The sequence below is a fragment of the Nycticebus coucang genome, chromosome 4 (genome assembly GCF_027406575.1).
Source record: "Nycticebus coucang isolate mNycCou1 chromosome 4, mNycCou1.pri, whole genome shotgun sequence".
In the NCBI taxonomy this organism is placed as follows: domain Eukaryota; kingdom Metazoa; phylum Chordata; class Mammalia; order Primates; family Lorisidae; genus Nycticebus; species Nycticebus coucang.
The window spans coordinates 84,622,325-84,636,692 of record NC_069783.1 but is presented as its reverse complement, the minus strand read 5'-3'; the positions used below and the strand labels follow the sequence as shown (position 1 = coordinate 84,636,692).

Here is a 14,368-nt window from a genome sequence, read left to right as displayed (position 1 = left end):
TAACTGTCTCCCGTCACGGGGCTGCAGACTGGGCGATAGCATATTCCTGTGTCCTCCTCATCCATGATAGTCTTTGCTGACTGCTTCCAGTGGTTCTCAACCTTCCTAATGCCGTGACCCTTTAATACAGTTCCTTATGTTTTGGTGACCCCCAACCATAAAATTATTTTCATTGCTACTTCATAACAATTTTGCTACTGTTATGAATTGTAATGTAAATATCTGATATTAGGCAACTCCCAAAGGGGGTTGTGACCCACAGGTTGAGAACCGCTGGCTTAGACGCTGAGCTTAGATTCCCACCAGTCAGAGATAAGCTGTCTCTGTCAGGTGCTCTGCAGGCATAGATCAAGAAGCTTTTAAGATAATGATTAGTTCCACAGCATCCTCCTGTGCCTAAAACATAATATTAAACACTTCCTGACTTAGCTTACTAGCTCTGCCAGAGCCTACTCCTAGCAGCTTTGGGCCATTCTCAGGAAGTAGCCTGTGGGCCCCCGAGGGATCTAGACCTTCAGAGCTCACTATGGTTTCTTGGGGGGTTTGGCCTGTGGCCCCAAATGCTGTCTCCCAAAACCTTTGGGTTTCATATAACCGACTTGCAGTGCACAGTCATCTGGGACATGAACAAGTTGGGTTCTCTCTGTCCATCTGCTTCCAGGTGTTGCAGAAAATTGATGTCCAGGAGTCCTTCTGTATGGGAGAAAAACAGAACAAATTCCGGGTATACCAGTTACACTTTCAGTTCCTGCCATACATATATTACCAGCAGGAGAAATGCCTGAGACCTGAGGACATTCTGCACTTCATGGAAACAAGGTCAGGGCTCAAACCATGATTGTCAGTGATCCAGAAAATACACCTTGCTGAAGGGCTCTCAGAGGTTAGATGCCTTTGACCAAGTGAGCCCTTTAAGGGAACTGTTTAGGGAAACCTTACCCCTAATCTGGCTTTTGGGTATTACTTTGTGGCCACTTCCTGAACCCACTTCTTACCAGATTGATGAATCGAATTTGTCTTTGCATGCTTGCAGGCATTAAGAGAAAGGAGCTGCATGGCAGCGGTGGTTCTATGGCGTTAGCCCAGCACATGATGTAAATGATTGCTAGAACATGACTCCAGGCAGCACCAGTAGTGCTGATTGATACCTTTACATTCTGTGAATAATGAGCAGTTTGCTGAGGGCACACTGTTCTTAATCCCCAGTTCTGTAACTGGGGTTTCCTCCAGCTTCTTACAGACAGATTCCAGTTCCTGTCTGATAAGGAGAACAAACATCCTTTTTCTCTCAAGTTCTTTATCAAATGTTGGATATTTGAAAGAAATAGGCCACAATGCTGAGTGCATAGAGCAGGATGATGAGCTTTTGGGGACTGGGGCAAGACAGGAGCCAATGAAGCAGTTTTGACCCAGCAGTTCACCCAGAAGGTGGAGTGCACACACCAGCAGCTGCAGGGCCTGGCAGGTCACAGGCCAGTGAGGCAGGGTGCAAGCCTTCAGGCAGATTGAAGAGTGTGTAACCTGTGTCACCTTGCAGAAATATGGGCCAGAGTGGCCTGGTCTTCTGATCCGAATGAATAAAAGCTACCCCTTCCTTTTTTTATTTTATTTTTTATTCTTTCTTTTGTTATTTGGGTGCTTGCTTTTGCTTTTATAAAAATGAAATCTCCTAACTTTCAAACATCAGCCACTAATTATTGTTTTTAAAAAGCCTGGTAAGACTCAAATGGATCCCATCTGTCGGCAGGATTTGGCCACAGGCCACTGACCACTACCTTTAATGTAGACCAGCTCTCTGGCCTTCCTGGAACTTCTGGGAATCTATAGAACCGATAGCCAAGCAGAGGCAGAAGAAAGCTCCCCGTACTGATACAGTACAAGAATAGACTGAACTCTGCCCACTCCCAGGACAGTTACAGGGACAGGTGTGGCCAGAAGAGAGCAGCTGCTCTGCCCTTAGCACTCGTCTTCCTCTCACCTGATCATGTGGCCTGGCTTTAGGCCAGCCATCTATGCAGGTGGCATTTGGGATGGAGGGTGTAGGGGTAGGTGAGCTTGTGTGTGATCTCAGCCCTATAGACAGGTGACTGGACAAGTGGTTCCTGCCCCAGTTGACACAAGTTCTGGTGAAGTTGTTGGCTGGGCCTTGAGGAGCACCTGTATCAGCACTGCCTGGGTCGAGAAGATTCTCTCTATCTGGTGGTCCTTGGTGCTGTCTGGGGTGCTGGGCAAAGCATCAGGGGAGCAGTGTATGCACCAGTCTGCCCACTGGTTAATTAACTGTGAAGAACATAACTACTCGGAGCAGTGGGTGTTTGTGCCTGCTGGCAGCCCATTTCTGAAAGCTGGGAATTTGGATCTTGTGTCCTCTTGACAGTTATCAGGAGTGGGCAGAGTTTTGCCCCAGTTCTCTGCATGTGAGGCCCAGCTTGCCCAGCAGGTAGGTTGGTGCAAGGCCTCCACAAGCCTTTGCCAGGGTACTTTTTACTTATATTATCTCATGGAATTAAAAATAGTTGATCACTTTTTTTTTTTTTGTAGAGACAGAGTCTCACTTTATCGCCCTCGGTAGAATGGTATGGCATCACAGCTCACAGCAACCTCCAGTTCCTGGGCTTAGGCAATTCTCTTGTCTTAGCCTCCCAAGTAGCTGGGACTACAGGAGCCCACCACAACACCCGGCTATTTTTGTTGTTGTTGTTGTTGTTGTTGTTGTTGCAGTTTGGCCGGGGCCGGGTTCAGACCCGCTACCCTTGGTATATGGGGCCAGTGTCCTACTCACTGAGCCACAGGTGCCACCCAGTTGTTGATCACTTTTTAAAAATTCTTTCTGATGAATGACCCTGGCTTACTCCCAGCAGTTAAGTACTTTTTCATTCAGCTCCTAAATTCTAGTTTGTATTTTGCTTGTGCCCTTTGCAGTTTTGATGACAAAAGTGTCTGCAGTAGCTTTCAGTATAGGCAGCCTTAGGAACTCCTGCAGAATGGGGCTGAGGGCTCGGGCAAAGATAAAAGAAGGAGCAGTGTATGAACTGGGGTGTGGTTTGGCCTCCCTTTGTCAGGGCCAAGCAGCAGGCAGCAGGCAGCTGCATTAAGGCCGCTGACGGCCCACAGGAAGTGGGAGGAAATGTGAGTATACTTTCAAGAGTGAGCCCCCTTCAGAGCTTTTCCTCCCCTCACCTACCCCTTTCTCTTCTCCCCTGTCTCCCTTCCCCCTTCTTTCCCAGCTTCATAATCATGATACTTTTTCTTTTGTGATTATGACTTGGTTGTTTTGTGATCATGAGACTTAATATACATTGGTAAAAAAAAAAAAAAAAAGGAAAAAAGGAATAGGCAGAGAGACATTTCCCTGGGTAGAAAAGGTTGAAAGTCCCCTAAATCTCTACACTAGCACCTGTCACTTAAAGTACCTGTGTGAATTATCTGGAAGGTGAATTATCTGGCAGAGAGGTGAAGTGGGTAGTGCACTGAGCTAGGAATCGGGGTATAAGCTCCTGCCCAGCCCCTGTCCCCAGACAGCCTCTGCAGTTATAGCTTCTGTGAATCTAACTTTCCAAACAGCAGGTGGTGGAGCTGTTGCCAGGCCCTTTCAGAAACAGCCAAGGGTCATATCCTCTGTTTGTAATTATTTATGTGGGATGGAGGTTTTCTCTGCTGCCTGCCGCTCCTGTTCCCTTCCAGTTGCCACAGTTTGATGAAGAGCACAACCTTCAGAGAGCAGTCGCTGCACCATTAGTTCCCTTTCTCCAGGCAAATGGTTTGCACCTCTAGGAAGACTCTTAACAAAGGGATACCTTGTCTGCCGCTTACTGAGTGGGTGTTTATTCTGCTTCTTTACCTTCTCATATATTCTCCATCAGTCCTGGTCACCAAAAGAGGCAGGCAAATTAGAAAGGCTTCTCGGCGTGGGAATCAGGGAAGGCTTCTCAGAGGAGTTAAGTTACATCTGCACTTACACCCAGTTGTGGAGGATGCTGCAGCTTCAGCAGATAGATCTGGGCTAGAGAAGCTGCTTGTCCTTTCAGAAACATCTCTTCTGGCCCTGCCCTCCCAGTTGGATTGTATCTTTCTATAGTCAAACCCAGTATCTGGTCCCAGTGCCTGGTGTATAAGATCTTCACTGGATTATTGGATAAAGGGCCTTTTTACGGCCAGTAGCAGAAACCTCAGGAAAACCATGTACTCCTTTAAAAAAAAGTTAAAATGACAAGGAGAGAGACTGTTATTCTTCTGTTTCTAAATTCCAAAATAGTATACATTTGACTCACCTGCTGTTCAGTAGAAGACACTAAGCTCCTTGAGGACAGACAGCCTGTCTTTTCATCATTATGTCATCCCCAGGGCTGGCATGTAATGGGCACATGGTAGGGACTCCAAGAATACAGGACATCTGACTGGAGGTATTAAGCACCTGACACTGGTACAATCATGAATGGTCCCTTTTGCTGTGCTGTCATGGCCTGATGGAGAAGATAGGCCAGAGGTTATATGAGGAAAGAAGCGGTGGGGAAGAAATAGGTGAACCCTAAGGGACCCAAACAATAGATGCCTCAGGAGGAAGGGGTAAATCCAGGAAAGGGCCCCCCCATGTTCCGAGCTTCAGGTTGGTTCTCTTAAACTGGTTTGGTTGTAACCCATTAACATGAATCATTGCCACAAAGTAAGTTATCCTGCCTTTTAATATTCTGTTGAACCTTTCTGAAGTCTTCTTTTGTCAAATAGTCAGGGTTCCCACACCAATGAGACACGAGTTCTCTGGAGACACTGTGGGTGGAAGCTGTGTGATCCAGACTGGGTTCCCTCTCCTGCAGTAGATTCTGTCTTCTGTTTTACGATGACTGTGGCACCAACAACTGTCCTTTACTAAGCACCAGGCCCTGTGAAAGGAATCAGACATGGAGTTGTTAATCGTTAAAGTAAGAGTCCTGCCCTTCTGCCAAAATGAAAAAACAAAAAATAAGGTTGTGTACATATGAATACTCGCATTTTCCAGACAAGGGAGTCAGAGCCCAAGAAGCTATGCCATGCTTAAAACCACAATGGCAGAGTGCGTGTGCAGACCAGCCCTGTGGGGCTGTGGAGCTGATGCTGTTTCTAACATGCCATATGCTGTTCAGAGATGGCAAGAAAGGGGAAACGTGAATGGATAGGAGAGTCTAGGCCTCTGTCTCATCTCCCTCATCCTAACCCAGAAGTGAGGGAGGGCTGGAGATGCTGGCGCTGAACAGGACTGCGTGGCTTTCTTCTCATTTTAGGTTTTTTAAGCTTTTGATGGAATCCATCAAAAAGAAGAATAACAAAGAATCAGCTTTCAGAAGCGTAAACACTCGAAGAGCTACACAGCGGGATCTTGACAATGTGGGGGGCTCTGAGAGGAGTCAGGTGAGTGCCCTGGGTGCCCCTTTTAAGGATTTGGAAGGTCCTGACACTTTTTTTATTTATTTTATTTATTTTATTTTTTTAATTTTTAAAAATGAAAGACTTTGCAAATAAGTGGTACATGTAAAGATGACCAAAGGAAAGAAGCCCTGGGGTCTAGGTCCAGACAGAGTTAGATGCTAGTTGGGCGGGTGGGTGTGTGGGAGGAGGGTAGTAGGTGAGTGTGATGATGGCTGGGGAGGGGGGTGTGGACCGGTGAGTGGGTAGAGTATGGGTTCACTGAGCATTGATATTGGAGCTAATCAATCTTTCTCTTCCTTTTCCTCACACCACAGGGAGAGGAAGAAGGTGATGAGGAAGAAGAGGGACATATTGTGGATGCTGAAGCTGAGGAGGGAGATGCTGATGCCTCTGACACCAAACGCAAGGAGAAGCAGGAGGAGGAGGTGAGAGGACTCTGTGGCTGGAGTGGAGGGACTGCGGTCACACCTTCTTCTATTAGCCTGGACGGGTTATCCCCTGGCACCTAGGCCATACCTATGTCAAGCCAGGAACCTTGAAGCAAGACCTGCCTATCCAGCACACCTCTCAATTGAGAAGATAGGGTTTATGGGTCAGGAATTTGGCAGGGGGCTGTCCTAAGGCTGCCCTCTGGATCTGGCTGTCTCTGGATTTGAGTCAGGCTCGGGACTCAGAGAAGCCTCTGACAAAGAGAATTTGGGCTGCCTCTCATTTTTACAATGAAAAAACTGCCTCCCCCAGAACCTATAGCCCACTCTCATAATGGCTGCAAGTACTTAGGGCAGTTTACAGGGGCTGAGGGAATCCTCAGGTAAGACAGCTCATGTGAGTAGGTAAGCCAGGGAAGGCTGTGCAGAGGGTGAGCTCCACCTTGGAGTGGAATTCACTGGGACGGACTTGGGGGACATTCCCAGGAAGTGCCAAAGGGAAGAAGGAGGAAGGCAGAGGAGCCAGGAGCGTAGAGCAGGTGAGGCCTGGGCAGCCCAGGCCACCAAGTCTTCAAGGGTTTAGATCAGCCGTTCTCAGCCTGTGGGTCATGACCCCGTTCGGGGTCTCCTGCATATTAGATATTTACATTACGATTCATAACGGTAGCAAGATTATAGTTATGAAGTAGCAACAAAAATAATTTTATGGTTGGGGGAACTGTATTAAAGGGTCGTGGTATTAGGAAGGTTGAGAACCACTGGGTTAGATGGTAGATGGTGGGGCCTGAATGACACAGCCTGTACTCCATTTCTGGCCAGGTTGATTATGACAGCGAGGAAGAAGGGGAGAAGGAGGAAGAAGAGAACGAGGACGAGGACATGCAGGAGGAAGGGCACATCCATGGTAAAGGTGCCCATGAGGCCCAAGAGCAAGATGAAGAGCTGGGCTCGGGCGCCGAGGAGGACTCACCCGCAGATGCCCCCCTGATACAGCCCCGTAAACCCACCCGAAGCCAGGAGCCCCAGGGAGCTGAGGCCATGGAGCGCCGGGTCCGGGCTGTTTGTGAGAGCCACTCATTCATAGAGGACTATCAGTATGACACCGAGGAGAGTCTGTGGTGCCAGGTCAGTGTGGCTGTCCAGGTGGGGCCTCGGTGGTCTGGTCCAGCCAGCGGAGCACCCTGTGGGAGGGACCTGTGAGAGTCATTTGCTCCTTTAATCCCAGATCCCTTTAAGAATCTGGTAGTGTCTATAGACCCTCTGCCCCAAAGCACAACCCACCATGTTATTTTCAAATCCCTAGCGAGCTATTTCTCTCTGCTCTTCCAAGACATGTGTTTATCTGATGTGCCAGGCCTCAAAGATACTTTTCAAATATATCACAGTCACTCCAGTCTCTCCTGCCCACAGCGGGGACACGCAGTTTCTTATATACACAGCCTCTGGCTGCCACCCCTCTAGGGATTGTGTGCTAGGTGATCTGGATACCTCGACATCCACACGTGTGTATTATTTTCCCTTGTTTGATCCAGTTCAATGGTTCCCAAATGCGAATAGATCATAAAAACCACTGAGGAGGTCATGCACGTGCTGTGTGGCCTATAAGGGTGATGTCAGGTGGACAGGAGTCTTGGCCTTGTCACCAACATCTGCAGAAACATAGCTCTGCCTTTCCCCCACCTTTTTATCTGAGTGACTGAAAGTGGTTGCTCCATTTGGTTGGTTAAGCCCTCAGGAGCTCAGACCCTCCTGCCAGCTTGCCCAGTAGTCCCACTCCCCCAAACAGTGCATTTACTAAAAAGGCTTTGAAAGAGTCTCCAACCCAGCTCTCCATCCTCTTGCAGGTGACAGTGAAACTCCCTCTGATGAAGATTAACTTTGACATGAGTTCCTTGGTAGTATCTCTGGCCCAAGGTGCTGTCGTCTACACGACCAAGGGCATCACTCGATGCCTCCTGAATGAAACAATCAGCAATAAGAATGAGAAGGAGCTTGTGCTACACCTAGAAGGAATCAACCTCCCAGAGCTGTTCAAGTACGCCGAGGTATGCTGCCCCCTACAGACTGTCTGTGGGCCTGGGATGAAGGAGTGGCCCTCCCTGAGCCAGTCATGCTTTGGGCCCGCCTGCCAGGGATTCATGGTGCATATTAGCCTTATTAAGGTCTGCAGTGCTGAAACCTCCTGAACACTCTCCGTTCTAGGGTTTCCCAAGCTGATTTGCATACAGTTTATTTCATTGAAATTAAAACCAATTCTTTTTTTCCTATTGAATCTAAAGTGTGTCCTAAGTCATCCCTGGGTTCTGATAATGACAACAAGGCAGAACTTGGGTTCTGGCCATTGAGTTGTCAGCAGCTCTGCCTGGGCATTTCCTTTTGTTAATCCTGGGCCAGCTCTCAGCCACTTTATCTTCAGCTATACCCAGCTACCAGACACAAGGAGAGAGTGAGCAGCCAAACTGACACATCCAGACAGGGAGGCGAAGGCCAGGCCTCTAAATAGATCCCTTCCTCCTCTCCCAGGTTCTGGATCTGCGCCGCCTCTACTCCAACGACATCCATGCGATGGCTAATACATATGGCATCGAGGCTGCACTCCGGGTGATTGAGAAGGAGATTAAGGATGTGTTTGCTGTGTATGGTAAGAGGAGCATGCAGACAGCATCCTGAAGGTCCCAGCACTAGTCAGGGCACCAGACAGCTCAGGGCAGGAGGACCAGGACTGTGTCCACCACTGAGGTGAGACTCTTAGCCTAGATGCAGAGAGTCTGTGCACATAGGAGACTCTGTAGGCTCTGAGCTCCCATCCCTGAGCCTCCCTATGTGGTGTCTCATCTGCTGGTCTCTTTGAAGAAACCTGTGATTGATGACTTGGCCACATCCTGCCTTCAGGGTTTTGGTTCCCAAATGAAAACAGTGTGTTAGATTCTTCCTTCCAGTGCTGCTGGAAGGAAATGGGAAGCATGATGCAGGGGTCAAGAGGAAGCTCCAAACCAAGTGGAGGTTTAAGCAGTGTGAGCAGGTGGCAGGACTGGGAGGGAGCTCCAGGGTCTGACCCCTGAGCTCATGCACTGACATGGAGGTAGACTGTCTTGTGTCACCTGACACTTCCCCAACTGTCCCCCATCACTGCTTATTTAATCCTTCCTCATTTTACTGTCCATGAAAACAGGCATTGCAGTTGATCCTCGCCATCTCTCTCTGGTCGCTGATTATATGTGCTTCGAGGGTGTTTACAAGCCACTGAATCGCTTTGGAATCCGGTCAAACTCCTCCCCTCTGCAGCAGATGACGTTTGAAACTAGTTTCCAATTTCTGAAGCAGGCCACCATGCTGGGTAAGTGGGTGAGCAGGTGCCTAGCCTTCCCTCTCCTGACTCCACTCTGGAGTCTGATGGGCAGGCTATCCCACAGGGCACCTGTCCATAGTGACTCCACACTAGAATCTGGGGTGGGTAGACAGCAAACAGGTGGGAAAGTTGCCACAGGACTGTGCACCCATACAGAGCAAGTGGCTAGCCTCAGAAAGAGGGCTTTCCTTGCTCTCAGATGCAAGAGCAGGGCTGCCTCATCATCTTAGCCTCAGTGAGTAAGGGTCACTCCTTGGGACATCTGAGGTGCCCCATCCACACCACCTCAATGTTGAGCCTGCCAGCCCTCTCACATCACCCCCTCCTCCCTCAGTCATCTGACATACGCTCTTCTGTCTTTCCCAGGATCCCACGACGAGCTGAGGTCCCCTTCTGCCTGCCTCGTGGTTGGAAAAGTTGTCAAGGGCGGGACAGGCCTGTTTGAACTCAAGCAGCCCCTGAGATAGTGGCTACTGAGGCACCATCTCATCCTCCAAGACCCCCACGATGGCTGTGGTCTCACCTGGGCTGCAGGAGGCCTCAACAGCAAAGTCCCTAGTGAAGAGCCCCAGGGCCATCCACTGGGAAGACCACAGGGAAGCTGTGCTTTGCTGCTGGGAATCCAGGCCCTTCCAGGGCAGGGAAGTGGGATACCATTGCTGTGAGCTGCCAGTGACAGCAGGCAGGATTCCTGGGGGGTCCTGGTGTGTGAGAACATGGAGCTTCCGCCCCAAGGCCTGCTCCTCCTGGCTATGGCAGTCCCTAGGGGCAGAGTTGCCAAAGAGTCCCTACGCATGGTTTCTTCCCTGGACAAGTACAAGGTGACACAGTCCTCTACCCACCCAGCCTCTGTTCCTGGGTAGGGCCCTGGCCCTAATGCTATATGGCCAGCCCCAAGGCTGGGGACAGTCTCCAGGGCTCCAGCAGCTCACTCCCACACATAAAGCCCTGAATCACTGAAGCATTGAACAAGTTGCCTAGCTTTCCCTCCCTCTGCTGTCAGTTTGGTGTGAGGCCTGTGCCTATCCCCACAGGCCCTGCTTTGGGGTCGTCTAGGCTCCTTCCATCCCTGGCACCAGCAGCACACTTCCCTGGCCAGCACAGAAAAGATGGAGAGGACTCGTACAAAGGCTTTGTAAAACCAGAGGCTGTTTCTATTTTTGTCTACTGTTATTTCAGCTCAGGCTGAGTAATAAACATCACTGGAACTAGCTGTTAGGAAAGGAAAAAAGTTAGGTTTTGTTGTTTTCCCTTCGTTTGCAGTTTCTGCATTTAGATTTGAGAAGCCAGGACTAGGGTTTTCTTGGCAAAGTCAAATCTTGGGTCCTTCTGTTCTTGTCAGAGGACACTAGGGGAGAACATTCAGCCCCTGCATCATCTCTGGGCTCTGACCCTGCAATTCCCCTGTACAGAGCCAGTGGCTAACCTCAGAACCAGGAGAAGGACCTTTGCTCACCTGGGCCTGGGGTGGGAAGGCTGTTTGCTATGCCCTCAAGGGGTTGGGGCTGAAGGGAGGTCTTGCCTGGAGAGAATGAGAGAGTGGAGAGAGTGACCATGATGTGGGGGCCAACCTACACTGGGGAAATCAGTACCTCCTAACAGGTTGACCAGGACACAGAGGCATATGATAACTTTATGGAACTGTGCCCTGAAGAAGCCCAGCCTGCAGCATAAGGCATTCATTATTAATTTATTCAGTTAAAGCACAAATTCACCACTTGATAATTTCTACTTTTACTAGAACTGTGAGAAGGGTGTGCTTAAAGTAAATCCCAAAGTAGCCTGGTGGCTGTGACATAAATGACCCATGAGTGGTTAAATGGGGTCAGCCCCACCCAGGCTCTAAGGGCAGGGAGGTGAAGGAGCAAGCCCTACATATTGGCAGAGTTGTGGCCACCACAGTTAGATCAGGCCCTAGACCTATGTTGGGACCTGAGGGATGGCCTCTTGCCCTCCCATTCCTACCCACGGGCTTCCTGGGCAGCTGTTTTACACTTTATAGCACACCTGGTTGCATGTCCTGGTGAGCAAGGACTCACTGTGGTCCCCTCTGGGATGACATGCTCACTTCAGTCGTTCCCTCTGCTTGGAAGCCTCTTGAGAGTGGCCTTTTGGTGGTTTAAGACGCCATTTATCTTGGGAGTATTCTCAGGATTATAAATAGTTTCTTTGAGGGTACATTTCAGTTTTGGAACAAGCCACAAGTAGGCCTAAGTTAAATCTGATGAAGAAGAGAGATTAAGTGTATCATTTTTTTCATCAAAATGTAATGGAGATTGTCCGGTGAGTTCTTCTAGAACCCTGAGGTGCTATTAGCCAGCCAGCACCCCTTGGGTGTCCTTCCTGCTTTGCCCCTGTGGCGGTGTCCACACTTACTTGCTCATAACAGTTTTTTTTGTTTTGGGTTTTTTTTTTTTTTTTTTTGAGACAGACTCTCACTTTGTTGCCCTTGGTAGACTGCTATGGCATCATAGGCTCACAGCAACCTCAAACTTGGGCTCAAGTGATTCTCTTGTTTAGCCTCCCGACAAGCTGGGACTACAGGTGTCAGCCACAACGCCTGGCTATTTTTAGAGAAGTGTCTCTTGAGAGCCTGCTGCTTAGCAATATTTTGAAGAACTGCCATCCTGTTTTTCACAGTGGCCGCACTATTTTGTATTCCCACCAACAGTGCACAAAAAGAAGGATATTAATTCATCCAGTCCTTTCAACAACCAGTGAGGAGGGTACAGTGACTTCTCATTTTACAGTAACTCACCCCAGGGCACAGTAAACAAGTAGTCATGGAATAAGTATTAAAGCCAGGCATCTTGCGCCAGAGTGTGGGCTCCTAATCTCTCTCTCTCTCTTTTTTTTTTTTTTTGAAACAGAATCTCACTTTGTAACCCTGGGTCTCAGAGTGCCATGGCGTCACAGCTCACAGCAACCTCAAACTTCTGAGTTCAAGCGGTTGTGTTGTCTCAGCCTCCCAAGTAGCTGGGACTACAGGCACTTGCAACAATGCCTTGCTATTTTTTTAGAGATTAGGTTGCTCTGGCTCTTGCTCAGTCTGGTCTTGAATTCTTGAGCTCAAACAGTCTACCTGCCTTGGCCTTCCAGAGTGCTAGGATTACAGGCGTGAGCTACCGCACTGAGCCTGGACTCCTAATCTCTTCCCTGTGCCCAACCCCTTGCTTGGAAAGCCCCAGAAGGTGGAACTTGTATAGTCAAAGGTTTTCAAAAAGGAATGTGGCAGGAAGGTGTGAGGTCACCCAAGTGCCTCTCCAGGTCAGGAAGTACCTCTTCTAGAGTGTGTCTAGGACGTACAGACAACACTTTGGTGGTGGTGTTGGGGGGGGGGGGGTAGCATATGTATCTTGCCAAGCTGGAAGCTCGCAAGAAATGAAACTGGAGCAAATGACAGTCACCTTAAGAAACTAAGAATCTCAGGCTATGGCCTGATACAGATTTTGAGAAAATGCTGTGAGGACCTGAATAATGGACCCAAAGGAATTCTAGAACCTTGGGGCTGCACTGTATGGCACCCATTACAAAGCACTTCTGTGGTATCTAATCCCCATAGCCCCAAGGCACATGTCCTATTAGCCCCATTTCACAGCTGGATAACTAGATCTAGAGGAAGTGAAAGTGATGCCCTAGAGGTGCCTGAGTCCCAGGGGAGCCACCAGGCCTGATGCCCCTCTCCGAGCAGCACCTTTGCATGTGCACCCAGCATCATGCTCAGCTTCTGGTGCAGGGCAACAGCTTGGTTCTGGTAAGCCGAGTGGTTAGCTGTCTCCTTTGAAAATAGAAAGGGATGCTGAAGAATGAGATTAGGTTGGGGAAGGAGGGAAGTGAGGATCCACAGAAGTCCGGAGATAAGTCTAGGAGAAAATGAACAGGCCACCCTGCTTGCTGGACTTCTCACCTGCTTTCCAGTCCTGCCTCTGAAGGCCTGGCCTGGGTGGGCTCCCTGGAGTGGGCTGGCCAGCCCTGGCACACACCAGCTCTTCTCCTTTGTTCTGCCACCTGGAGACTGCCAGATCCCAGGGCTGGGTTGCCTGGGCTCTCACAGGGTCTGGCAGGCTGGCCTGGGACGTGGTGATTCCCCTCCACGGGCAGTCTGACTCACTGGACTTCTCCACATCCAGTCACACTTCTGCAGCCCCGACACGTGCCTTGGGGCTATGGGGATTAGGTCACTGCAGCCAGTGACCATCTGGCCAGCCCAGTTCCAGACTCTTCTCTGGGTACAAGGCCCTGTCTTTTTTTTCTCTCCATGGTCCCAGTTTTAAATGCTCAATAAAATGTTGGACAAAGAAGGAAAGAAAGGGAGAGGGATTTGTCCATGGTCCTCAAAATGAGGATCTTTTTATCCCTTATTTTCCAGAGCACTTGAAGGAGTAGTGAGTGGGAAATCAGCAGGAAAGCATCACCTAAGAACTTGTTAGAATGCAAAATTCTCAGGCCTCCACCCCAGACGTCTGAGTCAGAAAATGCACAGTGGAGCCTGATAGCTGTGTTTTAAGCTCTCTGGGGGAGTCTCACTCATGCTCCAGTTTGAGAAGCACTGCCCTAGAACTGTCATGAGGAAGCTACCTTACCTCTGGGGCCTGTCCTCTTTTTAGCTCTTTCAGCCTTAGAATTCTCCTGGGCTTGTGAAAATATAGCCCCAGGGGCTCTCCAGTACCCCAGTTTGACCCACTGAGAGGGCAGCTCAGGGGGACCCTCAGCGGCAAGTGTGGAATAAGCATCACCATCGTCTCTGTGCCTTCATGTTCACTAATCCATCTGATTGTCCTAACAGTCCAGGGGGCAGGCAGGGCACTAACACCAGCACCTCTTTTATAAATGAGGAAGGAGGACTCAGAGGTGTTAATGGCTGTTCTACCTTCAGAACTTTTAAACTGTTGGAGACAAGGTCTGTGCCCATGTAACAGTTAAACTTTTTGTACCTCTGATTGGGCAGGGGGGGAGGGGAGAGGGCTCCCATAGACCCTCTGCCCCCAAAGCCAAGTGAGGGGATACAAGGCAGGACATTCTAGGGCCTGGTACTGTTGCAGGAAGACAAGGCCCAACTGAGAGAAAGAGCATCCAAACACCACGTTTATAAGAGGAAGGGCTTTATTCACCAGCCAGGAGCTTACTGCATAGAATTCCAAGTGGCCGTGCTCTCCAACTGCCTTGGTCTTTCCCTTTTTGTTGACAG

At 49.4% G+C, this 14,368-nt stretch overlaps 1 protein-coding gene across 1 annotated transcript in view; it reads left to right on the top strand.

Moving 5' to 3' along the window:
• Positions 1-10,424, top strand: part of POLR1A (RNA polymerase I subunit A) — an 84,744-nt gene extending 74,320 nt beyond the window's left edge. Inside the window, exons 28-35 of the mRNA XM_053587762.1 lie at positions 662-819; positions 5,259-5,385; positions 5,718-5,828; positions 6,651-6,956; positions 7,676-7,876; positions 8,355-8,472; positions 9,004-9,168; positions 9,547-10,424. Of these exons, the coding sequence (XP_053443737.1) occupies positions 662-819; positions 5,259-5,385; positions 5,718-5,828; positions 6,651-6,956; positions 7,676-7,876; positions 8,355-8,472; positions 9,004-9,168; positions 9,547-9,647 (1,287 nt within the window). The 3' untranslated portion in view covers positions 9,648-10,424. The remainder of the gene's footprint in view (positions 1-661; positions 820-5,258; positions 5,386-5,717; positions 5,829-6,650; positions 6,957-7,675; positions 7,877-8,354; positions 8,473-9,003; positions 9,169-9,546) is intronic.
• The last annotated feature ends 3,944 nt before the right edge of the window (positions 10,425-14,368 follow it).